This window comes from Maniola jurtina, chromosome 5, assembly GCF_905333055.1.
Source record: "Maniola jurtina chromosome 5, ilManJurt1.1, whole genome shotgun sequence".
In the NCBI taxonomy this organism is placed as follows: Eukaryota; Metazoa; Arthropoda; class Insecta; order Lepidoptera; family Nymphalidae; genus Maniola; species Maniola jurtina.
The window spans coordinates 15,295,269-15,314,742 of NC_060033.1; the positions used below are offsets into that span (position 1 = coordinate 15,295,269).

Consider the following 19,474-nt stretch of genomic DNA (forward strand, 5'->3'; position numbering starts at 1 on the left):
CTTTTTTTTTGTGTTTTATAATGATATCTTAATATCGTATCTACTTATGTCAGTCTGCCCTCCATAGGCTTGAGGTTATTTGGTTTTTAAAAACCATCTTCCAAAATGGAGGTGGTTCTCAATTATTCAGCATGTATTTTTTATACAAACACGTGTTGTATAGGTATGGATTTGGGCGTCTCTGCCCTCTGACAATAATATGTAATAACATCTCATTGTAAATAGTAGATTTTATCATAAGGGAGCAAAATAACATTTTTAGGGCGAGGGCGCTTTTTTCAATCCAGAGCGAAGTGAGGGATTGTAGAGTAGAATCCCGACTTTATTATTTAGTACAATCCTGAACGTAGCCAAAAAGCGTAAACCATAAAGTTTCCACGGGCCTCTTAGAGGCCCATCCGTTTACCCGACTTATTTGAAAGGTACAGAGGTAGCTTGCGTCCCGGAGATTGACATAGGAAACTTTTTATCCCGGAAAATCAAAGTGTTCCCACGGGATTTTTAAAAGACCTAAATCCACGCGGACTAAGTCGCGGGAATCATCTAGTAATAAATAAATAAATCTTTACTTGTACCAAAATGAAAAAATACAATTTTGCTCAAAATTACCCTCGAGTCGTGTCTCGTCTGAATTTACAACAGATTTTCAAACTAATCAGTTTAATGTTATTATCCCTAGATTAGACATTCTTGGAGTCATTTGTTAACAAACCTTACATCAGCTGTTCGCAACGGTTGGATTGTTGGCAACAACACATGTAAACAATTTGCCAAAAACAATAGAGTTCTGCAATGGAGTGCGCAATCGCTAACAATACGGGTTCCGTATTACTCTGTGTCTATTCGCTTTCGACACCGTTCTAACAAGTGCCTGATCAACTACCAATGATAATTTTATTTTTGACTGACTTCAAAATTGAAGGAAGTTCTCAATTAAGAGATTCGAGTAAAGGTACTTAGTACAAATTCAAACAAACTACTAAATACATAAAAATAAATAAAAAACCTGTTTAACCCCAACTTGGTATAGTTATTTTACTTCGAAAATTGAAAATACTTACTAATTATTTGTTCATGGACAATTTTTTTTTTTTATGTACCTAACCCCTAATTCACGGTTTTCTGCGCCTTCACTCCACTCTGCAGGTGTGTGTTGGCCCTAAAACGTTACAAAGTATGTAACGATAGGTAATAAAGCTTACACGCGGTAATAACAGAAGGCCTGTAATGAAATTGTCACATACATTAGTCATCTGCCTCCGTCCGGCAATGACAGGTTGGGAAACCGTGCGCAACCTGTAATCTACTCTAATCTACCTCTAATCATGTAATCATGTGATGATGTTATACATAATATATATAACTATTTTATTGAAGTTTGTTGTTTTGCAATTGTGCATTGTAAGGTCTACATCTCCTGAGGATGAATGTTGACCTAAGTCGGTAACTGGATGGGTTATCGACTTTGGAGGTCCAAATTTCTTTTCGTCTCCATCGTGCTTTGGAGAGCACGTTAAGCCGTTGAACTCGGTTATTATCACTAATATCCGAAGATAACTGTAAAACCCAATAATCGAAATCTCGTTTTCTTATTTAGTTGTATGAAGGATCTGGGAACTCAGTCACCATATTACTATCTCAAGAGAACTCCTGCCATTATGAAATTAATGGACAGGAGTCACGACCCTCAGCAAAGAGGAAACGACTATAATAGTAATAATAATAGTGCCCGATTATTTCGCGATTATTAGATCTCGGGTTGCGGCTTTCTGGTTCCGCATCCGCAATTCTCAGAACGAGATCCTCAGGGTATGCTCTGAGTGTCCTGAAAATCGCATACCGAAGTACTGGCTTGCCGTATCGTGGCAACAACCGTAAATAATTTTTATTTTACTCTTGTATTCTATTCTATTTTATTTTATTTTATATTTAAGAAATGGGTGTAAAAAAAATTTGCCTGAAAATAAACTATTATTATATTATAAAGAATAGGTATAGTACTGCGACAGATCAAGATGGCAAGCGGGGCGTCTCCTTCATACCCTGATTGCCATCTCGACCTGTCGCTATACTATAGATGTGTAATTGTTACCTTATTCGTTACTAGAATAGATTTAGGTTTTCAAAAATCCCGTGGGAACTCGCTAAAAACTACTGAGTACTAAAAACACAATTGCTTGTTCATCTATACTACTATGTATTTTTTTTTTTGATAAATAAAATTGAAGTGTCTGTCTGTTTGAACGGGCTAATCTTCGGAATGGCTGAACCTATTTTGACGGGACTTTCACAGACAAGTAGAGGATTAACCAAGGAGTAACATAGGCTACTTTTTTAACCGACTGAATTAAAAAATGGAGGAGTTGTGTTTTTCTACCTATGCACTGATATCTCTGAGATTTCTGAACCGATTTGCGTAATTTTTTTTACTCGATAGAGGAACTTTGCACCACTGTTCCATAAAAAAATTGGATTCCAACTCCTTAATCCTGATGCTGCAGTGGATCTGACCAAACCACGCGGGCGAAGCTGCGGGCATCATCTAGTCAAACAATAATCATCAATCAAATCCATGGTCCTATGCCACAAATCTTTGTACAGGAGCACAGACTCACAGCAATCCTTTGTAAAGCAATCTATTACAAGTACAATAAGCAATAAGTGACGTAACAGGCCATAACGGTGCCAGCAATGAACCATTATTATACCATTACGTGGCCGCTAATTGCCGGGTATCGAACCCGCTACCGGCCAGCGGCGCGGGCAAACTAACGGTACTATGGTACTATGCCACATGCTGGAACGTATAGGAACTTGCAATATACATATATTTTATGTATGACTGAGCTTCGGAGTTTTTGCGCGAAGAAAAGCTCTTTTCAAAATATTCCTCCCGATCTGATTGATTCCCGACATATGATACATGATATTATGATATCATGATACATGATATTTCTAAATTGTCTCTGGTCTGGTCTGGTGGGAGCCTTCTGCCATGGTGGCTAGTTACCACGCTACCGGCAAAACCGCGCCACCGCGCAATTTAGCGTACTGGTACGGTTAAAGTAATAATATGTATGGATTTCAGCGGTTACCTACTTGCTATAGATACTTGATTTAGACTTTCTAGTCTCTAAGTACTACAAAAGAAAACTTCATATCAAAAAATTTACTTTTAACCAGTAGGTACTTACTTATCCAAAAGCATACTTATTTCACCAACGTCGAGTGACGTAAAAACCTGTCAAAATATCAATTACTCTCGGATAAGACTCATTTTACGTTGGTGAAATCGGCCCTCAGTATATTATACTGTAACTTTTTGTCTCCAAATTAGATACATCTGGTGGCGCTTCTATGCGAGTTGCATTTAAATAAAACCAGTAAATACTTGGAATTACATCAAAACAAGTTCAGTAAACACCGCGACAGGAAGAAAGGGACATTTACAAAATCAAAAAAATATCCACGTTTGAGTTGTATTTGAATTGCAAATGTGATTCAATAAAATATGGCCGTCATTACAGCATGCATGGAAAGGGAATTTGATGGGACCGTTTTATGGAAATTAGGTGATCTCTGTGGCACAGTGCCCTGTAGCCTTCTAAATGGAAGGTCCCGGGATCATTTCCGGCGTTTTCTAGTTAGTCTTGATCATCATCATGAAGGTAATTCAAGTTATCCAACAAATAAAACTTTATCAAAGCTTTGCACCAGCTCAGAGTTCCCGGTTTTTATCACTGACATCTGATAATAACTGTAAAAACTGAAGAATCGAAATCTCATTCTCTTAGTGAGTTGTATGCAGAAGGATCTGGGAACCCATCGCATTATTACCCCAAGAGAGCCTGCCATTATGTGATTAATGGAAAGGAGACACGACCCTCAGCAATGAGGAATACGACTATAAAGAAGAAGACCAAAACTTTCTTCTGCAATGTGGCGCAAACGCATCTGCATAAGCCGTTCCAACTTTGAGGGTAACCGGTGGAAAATTACCTCGTTAGCCTAGAGTCGCAGGCATCGAGCGGTGTGGGCTGTGGCCTAGTTAAACACTTGTTATGAAAACCTGGAAGTTATGTCATGCGGTGATCGAATGTAACATGTCATAAGTGTAACTCAAGGAAATCATCTTGTGTAATCAAATCAATCCATTTGTGATTGTGCATATAAAAACCTCCTAATACTTGGTTCGAAAAAAATATATATTACCTCTATCGATTATTACGTATTCAAAGATTTCTTACTTCAATTTAAAATGCTCTGGGCACTTTTTTAGCGGTGATAGCCATTTTTTTATTCAGATACAAGATAGCTCTTGATTGCAGTCTCACCTGGTGGTAAGTGATGATACAGTCTAAGATAGAAGCGGACTAACTAACCATTTTGCTTACCAAAACGGCCATTTTAAAATTTTTATTTTTTGTTATAGGGGCAAGACATACATATTAGAGAACATTCTGTGAAAATTTCAACTCTACCTGTCACAGTTCATGAGATAAAGCCTGCTGACAGACACATGGACGGACAGACGGACGGAAAGCGGAGGCTTAGTAAGGTTCCGTTGTTAGGAACAATGATTTTTGAGTAAAAGTGACAGCAAACCTTACGTAAGCTTTCAAAAGTCTTTCTATGGTTAGTATGCAGTCAGACATTTTGTTTTCTAAGTGAAAAGTGTAATGATGGGGTGGCCGTGGCATCGCCAGCCGACATTAGCATGGCATGGGCGGACGCCGCCCGTGGAATGGGTAATTTGTGAGTTTCGCGTACTCTTGTAAACTACCTATTTGCTAGATTGTTATTGAACTAGGTTTAACTTACGTGTACTTTTTTAGGGTTTCGTACTTCAAAAGGTAAAGCGGAACTCTTATAGGACCACTTTGTTGTCTATCTGTCCGTCTGTCGTGTCTGTCAAGAAAATCTATAAGGTACTTCCCGTTGACCTAGAACCATGAAATTTGGCAGATAGGTAGATCTCATAGTACAAGTAAAGGGAAAAATCCGAAAACCGTAAAGTGGCTACATCACAAAAAAATGAAAATTTAATTTATATAAACAAATACTTAATTAATATTTTCAATTTTCAAACTTATATAACTGGACCAAGTGGGGTATCATCATAGGAAAGGGTTAAAACGTTCATACAATGACTTTCTAAAAAGTCATTGCGTTCATAACTCCGAAAGAGGTGCGTGCCCGGAATTGATCCTCGGACCCCCGAACTAGGAGACCAGCATCTTAACCACTAGGCTATCAGCGTGTGGACTTAGGTCAAATAAAAATCACTTATTTTAACGGGGAAGAAAAACATTACGAGGAAACCTACCTACATACCTAAAAGCTCTCTATGTTTTGTGCTTTTCGTACTGAGAGGAGACCTGTACTTAGTAGTGGGACGTCGATGGTCGGAAATGATGAGGAATATTTATCTTCTGAGAAGTAAATAAATAAAGTGACTTTTACGCAAAACGTAAGATGTTTTAGAGCGCAAGAATACCGCCTCATTTAGAACTTTTATAGTTATTTTCTCGGCAAACTGGTTGAGTGCGGCAATTTTCGCGTTCTTAATTCATTCCTTAGGCCGTATAAATGTTAACATATTACGATTTAAATGGTAGATATGCTATGACTTATGAGGTATTACGTAAAGGCAGGTTGTTTACCCGCATAAATGAATTAGTGCAAATTAATTGCTATTAATCTGTTTTTAGGCACTTCCAGAGGTCGTTAGCGCGAAAGTGGTTTGACCTCAAAAATATCAATTTATTATATCATACTAATAACTAATATCAGTAATCTGAAAGTGTGTCATTCTGTTTGTCTGTTTTGACGAATTCTGGTTAAGTAATAGCTTGCATCCTGAAGATGGTTATATGCTACTTTTATCCCGGAAAATCAGAGTTTTTGCGCAATTTTTAGAGGTTTCCTTTTAATGGATTTTGATGAAATTTGGTACAGAGATAATTTTCGTCCTGAAGAGGGACTTTATCATCATCATGAGTATCACCATCAACCACTGCTGGACAGTCTCTTGTAGGTCGGTACTTGCGGTCTTAACCCGTCATACTAGCAACTCCCTGTGACTTGTTTGATGTCATTTGTCCACATATAGAGAAGGGTCTGCCAACGCTGCGCTTTCCAGTGCAAGGTCTAGGCCAGCACGTTAAATCATCATCATCATCATTAGTAATAGCTGGGCACATCTCTTGTAGGGACATCCACACTCCACGGTCTTGCGCCGTCTGAATTCAGCGGCTCCCTGCGACTCCTTTGATGTCGTCTGTCCACCTAGTCTACATGTTAAATGTTAACAGTTTATTACTAAACACTTATTTGCAGTTCCAATAACATTTACGAAATAATCTTTACAGTTTGGAAACGTGCATTAAAATACTTACTACTAGCTGATGCCCGCAGCTTCGCCCGCGTGGATTGGTCAGATCCCCTGCAGCATCAGGATTGAGGAGTTGGACTCCAATTTTTTTATGAAACAATGTCGCAAAGTTCCTCTACCGATTAAAAAAGAAATGACCCAAATCAGTTCAGAAATCTCGGAGATTTCGGTGTATAGCTAGAAAAACACAACTCCCTTTTTGAAAGTCGGTTAAAAAAGTAGCCTATGTTACTCCCTGGTCAATTCTCTACTTGTCTGTGAAAATCCCGTCAAAATCGGTTCAGCCGTTCTCAAGATTAGCCTTTTCAAACAGACAGACAGACAGACAGACAAAATTTTTTAAAACGTGTGATTCAGTTATAGTATCGTTCAAATAACCATATGACCTTAATATGCGGTAGTTATTTCGAAATTACAGACAGACACTCCAATTTTATTTATTAGTATAGATAGTGGTAAAAATCACATCTATCAAAAAGAAATCACAGATCATTCTGCGATTGCAAAATGCATCAATCAGACGAAACGACACTCTGAAGCGTGTCTAAATTAATTTATTCATAGAAAAATATACGGACAAAAAGTCGGTGTAAAAAGTCGCCGACACGCTCCAAAAATTCAGTAGCGTCGCGTACGTTGCGTAGAGATACAGACATTATGTTAATTGTACGCAAATTAGTACTACGTATTCTTGTTATGCGTATTGTACACTCATTTGAATAATTCCTTATTAGTGTCAAGAGAAGAAACTGCAATATTAATGATTGAAAACAGTGATTTTCAAGACGTATTTCCGCCCATGTTTACTTGCGGCCCTATTACACAGAATCCATACTAATCCATACTATTATTGTAAATACGAAAGTCTTTTTCACAGCTTTTATTTCAGAAGTCAGTACATATTTTAATCTAAATTAGTTGCCGATCTACACAACTAGACACCGTAACAGGCTTGCGACTCCTACGCTCCGCCTCAGGAAGGTCCAAAAGTCATTTGTGGGAATGGGTATAATCTTTTATAACAAAATTCCTCAATCAATTTAGGACTTGCCTTTACACAGGTTCAAAAAATCTATTAAAAATATGCTCCTGAGAAAAGCATATTATTCAAGCGAAGATTAGGTATGTAAATGATAAAAGAGCGTGAATTTGACCTGCAATTCGCTCCAGCAATGCGCGGGAGTTCAATTGCTTTTGTACATGGCATAATATTGTACTTATATCAAATCATAGAAAACAGCAACCGCCGAGTTTCTTGCTGGTTCTTCTCGGTAGGAAAGGCATTCCGAACCAGTGGTAGATGTTTTTGACGGTTTAAAAGAACTTGTAAAAGTCTAATTGAATAAAAATATTTTGAATTTGAATTTAAATAAATAATTAGGAGGAAGGTTACAAAAATGGTGTTAATCGTAAAATTAGCCTTCTAAAAATTAAAAGGTTCAAATTTTAAACGTGCCTTTATTACCATCACTTAATATTTTATTCGTATATGTCAACATAGCTCCTAAACTTTATTCTCCATGGTCATATATCACAACTGTACGTGCGTGGACTGTCACCACTTGCACTTGCATATAATGTAGTGTGTCGTAACTTCTTCAAATTAAATATGCCTCATTGCGTTGCCTAAGTGCAAATACGTGTGTTACATTTTGTTATAAATTATAATAAGTACCTCCGTGCAATACTGATTTTGATATACTAAATTAATTATATTAATTAACAAGTGTAAATTAAAAATTTATAACACCCCCGATAAGTGAAGGTTACAGTAACTAGAAAAGAGCTGATAACTTTCAAACGGCTGAACCGATTTTCTTGGATTATAGCATAGAACACTCTCGATCAAGTCACCTGTCAAACAAAAAAACTAAATTAAAATCTGTTCATTAGTTTAGGAGCTACGATGCCACAGACAGATGCACAGGTACACAGATACACACGTCAAACATAATATTATAACACCCCTCTTTTTGGGTCGGGGCTTAAAATTGCATGCGTCTGTGTAAGTACTGAAATGTACATATTTAATCTTAATGCAAGAAAACATGTTCTTTTTGAGAATAAACTTTAAACCGAATTAAGTACTAGATGATGTCCGCGTGGTTTGAGATTTTTTTAAATCGTGGGAATGGTTGATTTTCCAGAATAAGAAGCAGGCTATGCCCAGCTCCGGATTGAAAGCTTTCGTCAAAATTGGTTAAGCTTATGAACCGTGACAAGAAACAGACTTTCATTGATACGAAGGATATTAAATACATAAGTATAGGTATACTTATATACTATGACTGACTGTGCGTCAGTACATAGGTTGTTATAAGTATATATAGTACCTACGATTAATAATACTATACGTTTTGAAATAATCCGCAAGTTTTATCAAAGAATATCCGACGAAAATTCCACGTTTTTGCAGTCATCCCCAAAACACATTTTAACGCTCTATAATCTATCCTTATACCTTTTGGCGGTACAAAATAGATATATATTATGTAAAGAAGTGTAAATTAAAAATTTATAACACCCCCGACAAGTGAAGGTTACAGTAACTAGAAAAGAGCTGATAACTTTCTAACGGCTGAACCGATTTTCTTAGATTATATAGCTAAGAACACTCTCGATCAAGCCACCTTTCAAACAAAAAAAAAACTAAATTAAAATCGTTTCATTAGTTTAGGCGCTACGGTGCCACAGACAGATACACAGATACACAGATACACAGACACACAGATACACAGATACACACGTCAAACTTATAACACCCCTCTTTTTGGGTCGGAGATTAAAAATAAACGTATGATATGTATGAATTTGGGTCTGATAAGCCAGAAAGACAAATATAACATGTATCGATCTGGCCATCCTGATCTTTATCGACATATATCATTCAAGTGGCAGTGAAGTATGCACGTTGCAGCATTGATGCGTTGCGTGGATCGGCTTTCACTGCTGATCCATTATACACGCATTATAGCACAATAATGATCTATTTGGAGGATATTTTTGTAGGTCAGCGCTTTGAAAATGAAAACATTCTACCACAATATACCTAATAATACTAAGTACGTACTTTCAACGAAGGTGGTCCTTCGAGCCGGATTGAAAATGTTTTAAATTGGACCGAAAATTAATGGCTTGCACATTTCTGTTATATACATGATGATAGCCCAGTAGTTAAGACGTCAGCCTTTGGGAAGTGACTAAGCCTGTTTACTTAAAACTTAACTTCTTAACTAGCTTTACATGCATTTCAGCCAAGAAAACCAGCGCCAATTCGTAGGTCTAAAAAATAATGTACTTGTACTGCAAAGGTGGCGGGGCCATCCTCTGAGCTGAATTGCATGGAATTTCAATTAATCTATACTTGTAATAAATCTAAAAATAACTAAGTTAAAAGACAAAAAAAATCGAATGTGTGGCTGAGGCGCAAATAGTCATAGAACTGACTGTGCCAGAACAATCTACCGACTTCCTTGCTTGCTCAAAATGACCTACAATACGTTTGCTAATAGCGTCCCTCCTTGTCTCCAGGGCTCGGACCCTCGCGTGGCGACGTGCCGAGGCCGGCTGCAGACGCGGCGCTGTCAGCTCAACCAGGAGATCAACAAGGAACTGCGCCTGCGAGCCGGTGCTGAGAACTTGTTTAAGGTACGTCTAATAAAAAAAACTGGCCAAGTGCGAGTCAGACTCGCGCACTGAGGGTTCCGTACTCGGGTATTTACTATTTTTCCAACATTTTGCACGATAAATCAGAAACTATTATGTATGTATGACAGACAGTCAGACAGGCAACAAAGTGATCCTATAAAGATTCCGTTTTTCCTTTTGAGGTACGGAACCCTAAAAATTAGTTCAATTTAGTTTAAATTCACTGATTTATATTATAACTGCACTGTTATTATTCATTTTCTGATCAAAAACTAAAGTGTAACTTCTAAACTAAACGCTCAAATGATTCTTTTCCGTTTCTCAAAGAGCGCAGACTGTATTGTTACAAAAACAAAAGAAGTTAACGCGACGAACCGTAGCCCCCTCTCCGAGGGGTTTCTGACCTTTGGCCTTCAAGTGTGGATTCTTGGAGTCAGTAGGTAGTAGCTGTACCTACCTAAAGTCGGTGTATAATGGAGATCACTCCTAACTTTAGTGCGCTGAAGTGTTCGCGCAGTTTTTCCCACGATGACGGAACCTGAGACGGTCAAATGTCCTTAAGTCTGGGATCGCTTTATGTTTGTGTGTTAATTTGTAAGGTACTATTATCTTCAAAAGTACTGAGCCGATTTTGATGCGAATTTTTGCGTTCATCATCAGACATCATCGTCAACCATGTAAATCGAAAGGTGTCTACTACTACTGGAAATAACCCTCCCGGAGTGACTTTAGGCTTCCACAGGCCATATAACGGCGCCGCCTGAGTCCAGGGGCTCTCTGGTTTCATATCGTCCGTCCAACTAGTGAACCATCCATTTTTGCATTACTTCAATGAATCAATCAGCCTGTTTGCGTCCACTGCTGGACATAGGCCTTCCTAAGAGCGCGCCACCACACACGATCCTCCGCTTTCCTCATCCACCCACTTCCCGCTATCTTTTAAGGTCGTCAGTCCAGCGGGTCGGAGGTCGTCCCACACTGCGCTTGCTGATACGCGGTCTCCACTTCAAAACACATCTGCCCCAGCGGCCATCAATTTTGCAGCACATTGACCTACCCACTGCCACTTCAGCTGGTTAATTCCTTGAGCTATGTCGGTCACTGTGGTTCTCCTACGGATTTCCTCGTCACGGATTTTGTCCCTCAGAGAGACTTGTATTACTTATGTACAATATCAAAGCAGATTTTTAACCCCCGACCCAAAAAGAGGGGTGTTATAAGTTTGACGTGTGTATCTGTGTGTCTGTGTATCTGTGTATCTGTGTATCTATCTGTCTGTGGCATCGTAGCGCCTAAACGAATGAACCGATTTTAATTTAGTTTTTTTTGTTTGAAAGGTGGCTTGATCGAGAGTGTTCTTAGCTATAATCCAAAAAAATTGGTTCAGCCGTTTAAAAGTTATCAGCTATTTTCTAGTTTTCTTGTAGAAAAGAAGGTTAGATAACCCTTAGGTTCATAATATTCAAGTGTCAATTGACAAATGTCAAGTTGTCAAGATGGACGTTGCCTAGATATACATAAGTATTTATTTGAAAATGATTTGTCGGGGGTGTTGAAAATTTTTAATTTACACTTGTTAGACATATTTTTAGGTTGTAGGCCATGAAAAGTTGCAGTCTGCAGTCTACCTTTACACTCGAAGCTCTAACAAGTTGATTGTCCTGTTGCAGGCCACAACGAACAGGAAGCTTCGCGAGACCGTCGCGCTGGAGCTGAGCTTCGTCAACTCCAACCTGCAGCTGCTCAAGGAGCAACTCGCCGAGCTCAACTCCTCCGTCGAGCTCTACCAGAATGACAGGTAACATACATCAAACCCAGCATTTATTTAAGATGTTAGATGTTGTAACTTCCCGGGAAGCTTAGGTTAGGAGCTGATGTGTAGATGCCCCAAAAAAATAATGATCCTCGAAGCATTATCATGCCATCATGATTCATGCCGTCCGTTCTAATTAAATAATTAATTAAATAAATAAAATAAAAATAATGCCGTAGGTAAAAATAAAATTAATTAGCAAGTATGTGGAACCTAGTGGTAGAATAATGCAATTGCAAACGAGGACTGCATCGTACCTACGCGCTGTGAGTGTGTTTTGCCGGTCACGTCCTGACCACGGGACTGTAGTGCTGCGATTGTGTCGATATATCGACAAATAAGTAAAACCATCAAATTAATTTATGTACCCGTTATATATACACTAGCTAAATCCCGTGGGAACTTATTTATTTTACGGGATGAAAAATAGCCTATGTGTTAATCCAGGGTATAATCTATCTCCATTCAAAATTTCAGCCAAATCCGTCCAATGTTCCTCAATAGAATAGAATAGAATAGATTTTTATTCAAATAAACTTTTACAAGTGCTTTTGAATCGTCAAATAATTTACCACTGGTTCGGAATGCCAATAGCTCAACCGGTAAAGGAGTAGACGGAAAACAGAAAGGTCGATGGTTCAAACCCCGCCCATTGCACTATTGTCGCACCTACTCCTAGCACAAACCTGACTCTTAGTTGGAGAGGAAAAGGGGAATATTAGTCATTTAAGATGGCTAATATTCTTTAAAAACAGACATCCATTCATACAAACTTTCGCGCTTATAATGTTAGTGGGATTAATGAATGTAAAGTGTAAATATGACGCTAAACCACGAAATAAGCTTAAGATAATTATTAAAATTAATGCTATTTGCACTCGATAATTAACAATCCAGAAAACAGTAATTTACGTAAACCCGCGCAATAAAACGGAAAGGGAGCAAAAAGTTAATGGCTCGTAATTGTCGTAATAGCCGCTGTTAGTGGTGACTAGCGCCTAGTGGTTAGGCGGCATGTTGGGGTACTCAGCAGAAAACTTGATATAATATGTATAGATCTAAGTAGGCTACTACCTATGTAGGGTTTATACAGTGTTTGACCTAACATTTTTAGGATTCCGTACCTCAAAAGGAAGAACGGAACCCTTATAGGATCACTTTGTTGTCTGTCCGTCTGTCTGAGCCTCTGTGATCCTATAAGGGTTCCGTTTTTCCTTTTGAGGTACGGAAAACAAAAATTAACGGTACTTCTAGGTATTCTTACAAATACTGTGGTGGGAAAATTGAATTGCTCAAAAGATAGCTCGTTAATTAAATAACAAACACGTATCTAATTAATAAACCGTTCGTAGAACACGTTACCAGTCCAACTTCCGCTATATTAGCTGTTTCCCGCCACTACGATTTATTTAACTTCTAGCGAGGTTTTTTCATTGTATATTTTAATTAGAACAGCTATTCCGATCGAAAATCGTGGTATTTCCATCGATGTATAAGGATATGTCATTCCCATATAAATCCGTTTACAAAAATGAGCCTATAAAAAAATAAATATTACGTCATTGAACTCGTCAGTGAATTTGACGCGAGCGTCAACTCTCTATTATTAAAAAGAACAAGGATGGAATGGAGCTGTTTTGTGCAATATTTCATCAATTTTTTTTGCGTTAAAAATATTATTAGTGCAGATATGAGCATGTAATGAATCTAACAAAGAATTTTCACAAATAATATGTAATAATATAAACCATAACCAAAAAAACTTCTGTAGTACGGAACCCTCTATCAATGCGGCAGCTTCGCCGTTGCGGATGCGGATGCCCGCAAAATCGCTAAAATATAGCTACGTCATACGTACGACGTATACATACAAAATACACACATCGTTAAATAGTTAAACACATACATAAACATACATAGTTAAATACATAAAAAATACATATAAGCATGTATACACTCAAACATACATATATAGTTTTCGCGACTTGCAACATCCGCATCCGCGTGACTATACATTGATTATTATTATTGTAGATGCAGATGTGGATGCCCAAATCAATGCGTAACCTTCACAATTGCGGGTGAGGATGCGAATATCGGAAACATCGCTAGTCTACTAGTACAAATATACATACATAGTAAAACAGTTAATTATATACAAACATACGTAGTTAAATACTTACAAACATACAATCATAGTTAAATATATTCATGATCATAAGTAGTCTGTCATACGCGAATAAAAAGTTTTACTTCAAAAAAAATAACACGACTCCATTCTTTCTGTATTCCAATTGTACGATATTTTTGCGGCAAATATTTAATCATAGCAAAATTAAAAATATACCCAGCTTATACGTTAAATTAAATGAGAAAACGATATACTTACGAGTGAAATGTTATTCCATCTTTTTTTTGATGGATTTCCGTACGGTTTTTGCAAGATTTGACCGCACATGACGGCATTTTCGACAGTCAAAAACACGTGTGATACGATAAAGCGTGTGCGGCCGACTGATGCGTGATAAAGAGACTTTTGCCAATTCTCTTTAACTTGTGAGCGCATTTTTTTTCTTCTAAGGGCCTATCCATATACATCGATGGGTATTTCATATACCATTAAACCATTAAAATTAGTATGACAAGTATCAATTCTGATGTCTTCTCTAAGCTGAATTTATATCTGCATCCTTTTTTTTTCACGTTGCCAAAAAAGGACGGAAAACGAATTTTAAATAAAAGACTATTTAGTGCTAGGTAACTACTCTTCAAAAAACTCTATGCTCAAGACTGGCTCCTAAAGTCTAAAGGTTTAAAACATTTTAAAATTAAATTAGGTTTGTCTGTCCTTCTCTTATTACGTTGGTAAGAAAAAGATTCGAATATTCTAAAATTTAGTGACGATCAGAATGAGTATCACTATACATCAAGTACCCCCAACCCCCCTCCCCCCGCTATACCGTCGCGTCGGCTTGACGTGCTTTCTGAAGAACAGAAGAAACGAAAAGGTCAAAGAATGTACCCAAATGATTTGCACGTCACTGTTTGCCTCTTCATTTTATTTGTGAAAATTTGAGCAGGCCACTAAAACCGATCGTATTGATTTCCAGCAAAGAGTGCGTGATGCCGATGATCCCGCTCGGCCTGAAGGAGACCAAAGAGGTGGACTTCAGGGAGCCCTTCAAAGACTTCATCCTGGAGCACTACAGTGAAGATGCCGCCACGTATGAAGACGCCATCTCTGACTTCATGGATATGAGACAGGTACTAACTACAACATTGTATTTATTATTTGGTTCGCTTGATGACTAACCCATTGCCGGCCCACTACTGAGCACAGCTCTCTTCTCAGAGTGAGAAGGGTTCAGGCGATAGTCTGCCACGCTGACCCAATTCGGAATGACAGACTTCACTCACCTTTGAAAACATGGAGAACTCTTAGGGATGCAGGTTTCCTCACGACGTTTTCCTTCACTGTTAAAGCAAGTAAACGCACATAACTGAAAAGTTAGTAGTGCATGTCCGGGATCGAACCGGATGTTCAAACCACTAGGCTGTCACAGCTTCTATTGTAGTTTGCTTACAGTCACTTAAGCCCCGGCTACACGGCTTTGTCTTGCCTGCACAGTTAAAACTACAAAAGAAGCAAAAGACGGGACGCTGTACAAGTAGTACAGTGGTGTAGTGGAGTGGAGTGGAGTGGCCACACGGTACAAGTAAACTCACGCAAACCAATACTTGTAAACCTCATTTTGATGGAAAACTGTGAGCTGTGTGAGGTATTTGCAGTTTAATCATAATTAGCTGGTAATAGTACGATGAATTTAATAATTAGAACAACGACAAAACATGCAAAATCGTCAGTGACAAATGAACAATAGAAATGGGCTATCTCCATCGATTGTGATAATGCAGAGAAATCTCTTATATTAGGTATATTTAGAGAAAATCAAAGAGAGAATCATGAGGAAATGGTGGGTTATAAAGTAGGTAAACATCTAGTTGTGAATGACAAATTCTGAATGCATGCTATGCAAAATGAGAAAATGTTTTATTCTGTTCTCAGGCCATGCGCACACCAGTTCGCTCGACAGCGGGAGTGGCGCTTCTATTCAAGTACTACAACCAGCTGTACTACATCGAGAGGCGGTTCTTCCCTCCCGACAGATCACTCGGCGTGTACTTCGAATGGTTCGACTCTTTAACAGGTAGGTTTCTCAAGCTTTTGAAGGATCTTGTACCTAATCTTCATGTAAGCAGTCACGATAAGACTCCCGTCCATGCAATGGGTTGAAATCTCGACAATTCAAAATCATCAAATTAATCGTGGTATATATTTATCTACATTAAGTTTAAAAATAATTATGTCCAACAAAAGCATGAAATCAGCATAAAATCATTTATACCTAATATTTATTAAATTTTAATGTTTCATTATACTGAGCTGTACACCCATTTGGGGTGGTGTCACAGATGAAACTGTACATTTGCTTTGTTTTTATCTGTGACACCAAAAACAAATAAATGCATTTTCTTTCTTTCTTTCTTACCTAGTGTTTTTTTTTTTTTGTTTCAGGAGTCCCATCATGCCAGCGAACAGTTGCTTTTGAAAAAGCATGTGTACTGTTTAATATTGCTGGCATTTATACACAAATTGGCGCCAAACAGGTGATAATTTTACCGTTTAGTTATAAGCTTTAGATACTGCTGATCATCAATCAATAATTTAGGAAATAATTAAGATATCTTTTTGAAAAATATTTTCAACCTAGACATTATTCATAAACTATTTATATCAAGATACAATTGCTAGATTTTCTTTGGAAACGACACTAACTTGGTGCACCACAAGGAAGTACTTCAACTCCAGTATTGTTTCTCCTATACAACACCGATAAAAAAAATCAGCATCTATGAACTTCGAAGCTTAATCTGATCGCGACTATTATTTTAACCCAAAGACCCTATACCCCCAGTCACAAACTCTTTTCTTTCCGGTGTAACAGGAGCGCGCTACGTGCGCGGGTCTGGACGGCGCGGTGGACGCGCTGCTGCGCGCGGCGGGCGCGCTGCGCTACATCCACGAGAACTTCACCAACGCGCCCTCCGTCGACCTCGCCGCTGATACTCTCCTCGTGCTGGGAGCGCTGATGACGGTTACTATCAGTATAATACACTGTTGGATAGACTTTGTAAACCACCCATATTTAGCAAATAAATAAATTTAATTTCATTTGCAACCGTTCCTTTGCAGAATTTCACGATATACAAGAACAAGCTTAATTTGCTATAATCTGCCAAATCAGACAAATCTGTATTATTGAAAATGCATAAACCGCCAACACACAACACCAACCAAATCTTCCAGAACAACTCTGACACCGGAGCATCCTAAGGAGAAGATTCCAGAATGCACAATAGAAAGATTAAGCTTGTATGTAGTCAATTGTAGATATAAACTTAACAAATATGGGCTCTTTCGTTATACATATTAGTTGTCATTGACATATTCACAGCTAATTAGGGTCTGTTGGTCTATACCAACGTTCTGCATTTAAACTTCTAATGAACTGCAAAATTGCAGTTTGGATGTCGTTTTCAAAGTATCAAGAAAACCAGTTATTTTTTATTTACCAGGCCCAAGCGCGAGAGTGTCTGTTCGAGAAGCTTCAGCTGCAAGCGAGGGAAGCTTGCGGAGGAAGAGAGCGGGAGCTGCGAGACGACCTCGACATGTGCCTCGACCTCGCGCAGGAGAGCGCGCAGCTCGCCGCCACCTACCTCCAGCTCTATGAGAAGGTATCTCTACCATATCTCTTGTTATCTTCAATTGGTCGCAATGATGCCTGCCTAACGATCTTCTATCGAGTTATTTTGGAGAGTGTGTTCAGGAACTTCACAATCTTGTTCTTAATTCACCATTCTAACACAGAAATAGGGAGTGTTAAGTGGTGGTGGTATCCTTAAGTGGTCACCATCCAATCTACTTGCGCTTGACGACAATCATGCTTATGCTCTTGCAATAAAAAAGAAAGCTAAATAATGCGTACCCTTATTTTAAGCTTTGTGCACGGCAGTGGTCCCAAGTTTCTAGCTATGGCTCATAGCTTGAAATCTCCTATGGGTCCTGTCCAATGCCGTTATTAAATTAAGTATACTTCATTATCGTTTTCAGATGCAAACGGAAGGAGTATTCAACTACGTGCCATACTCGTGGGTCTCGCTGGTCCACGTCAAGACTGAATTTTATAAAGGTCAGTAACAAAAGGTCCAAGACATTGGGTCAACGCCTTAGGGATATTTTACACCAAACGAGAAAAAATCTAAAAATGTATAAACAAGATAGTATTAGCAATAAGCAATCGAAAACTGATAATTTCAGTTTATAAAATTAAATAATGAATTTTATAATTCGTTTTAAAGATTTGACTTTTTTTAGCTTGCCGTCATGATGAATTCCGACAGTGGCATCACATGGATTGTATTTGTTACCAATCCGTGTGACGTGACAGTTTATGAACCTGAACAAAATGGCGGCTAGTGTTTCTACGGCGAAATGTATAAAACAAAATTTAAATGCATTTTTATTGCATTTTGTGAATTTTTCGGTAGTTTATTATCATATAATCAAATTAAGACACTTTTCAAAAAAGGATAAAATATCGTATTTTACATTTTTGTCGTATTGTTTCAGCGTTAGCGCACCAATACTGCGCGACAGGGCTGCTGCACGCGACAGGCGAGCGACGCGCGCGCGACCGCCTCGCTGCACTCTACGCGCCCTCCGACAACGACGGTAAATTATCATAATTAACCTCTTATTATAAATGCGAAAATGTGTCTGTTTGTTGGTTTGTCTTTCAATCACGCCGCAACGGAGCAATGGTAACTTCTAGGCAAGCGCGCTCCATCTTAGGCTGCATCATCACAATGCTAGCAGGTCTGATTGCAGCCAAGCGCTAGTCTGCAAATTAAAAAAAATAACGGATTGGCGTGATTTTTGCAACGGTATAGTCAAAGACCTGGAGAGTAACATAGCTACATAGGCTACTTTTTATCCAGGAAAATCAATGAGTTCCAACAGGATTTTAAAACCCTAAATCCGCGTGAAGAAAGTCGTAGGTATCAGCTACTAAAATAGTATGTCTGACACTCGGAGTGTGCCTGACTAGTTTAGAGCCCGTCCTGGTCCTTTCTGTCTGTTGGGTCTGGGGAACAGACATTTTATGTAGGTATCACTCACGAGTCACGATCGTAAGGTAATTAAAAAGACTAGGGTTGTCAGTTCTTACTAATGATTTTTGTCAATCGAAAAGCTTCCCCTGTAAATCTAACAAAACTGTGGAACTATATTAAATTTTTATATACCGTCGGCAGGTTCTATAACAGGGTTTAAGTGTGACGAGGAGTTCGACCACACGGCGCTGGGGCGCGCGCACCTCGCGGAGGCGCTCGCGCTGTATGAGGAGGCGTTAAGGCTGCAGAGGATGTGTCGGTGAGTAACTTCAATTTTTCCGATCCCGAACCCTTTTAGCTTTAGTTTGACGTAATTAAGTAGTTATCGCCATTACATCATTAATCACAGCCCTTTTAGCTCACAGATACAATATTGGTCTTAGCAT

At 38.5% G+C, this 19,474-nt stretch overlaps 1 protein-coding gene across 1 annotated transcript in view; it reads left to right on the plus strand.

Annotated features, from left to right (window-relative positions):
• LOC123865006 overlaps positions 1-19,474 on the plus strand; it is a 91,638-nt gene that overhangs the window by 58,839 nt on the left and 13,325 nt on the right. Inside the window, exons 3-12 of the mRNA XM_045905814.1 lie at positions 9,926-10,042; positions 11,713-11,840; positions 14,966-15,119; positions 15,922-16,063; positions 16,432-16,523; positions 16,862-17,011; positions 17,493-17,651; positions 18,028-18,106; positions 18,547-18,648; positions 19,230-19,347. Coding sequence (XP_045761770.1) covers positions 9,926-10,042; positions 11,713-11,840; positions 14,966-15,119; positions 15,922-16,063; positions 16,432-16,523; positions 16,862-17,011; positions 17,493-17,651; positions 18,028-18,106; positions 18,547-18,648; positions 19,230-19,347 — 1,241 coding nt within the window. The remainder of the gene's footprint in view (positions 1-9,925; positions 10,043-11,712; positions 11,841-14,965; positions 15,120-15,921; positions 16,064-16,431; positions 16,524-16,861; positions 17,012-17,492; positions 17,652-18,027; positions 18,107-18,546; positions 18,649-19,229; positions 19,348-19,474) is intronic.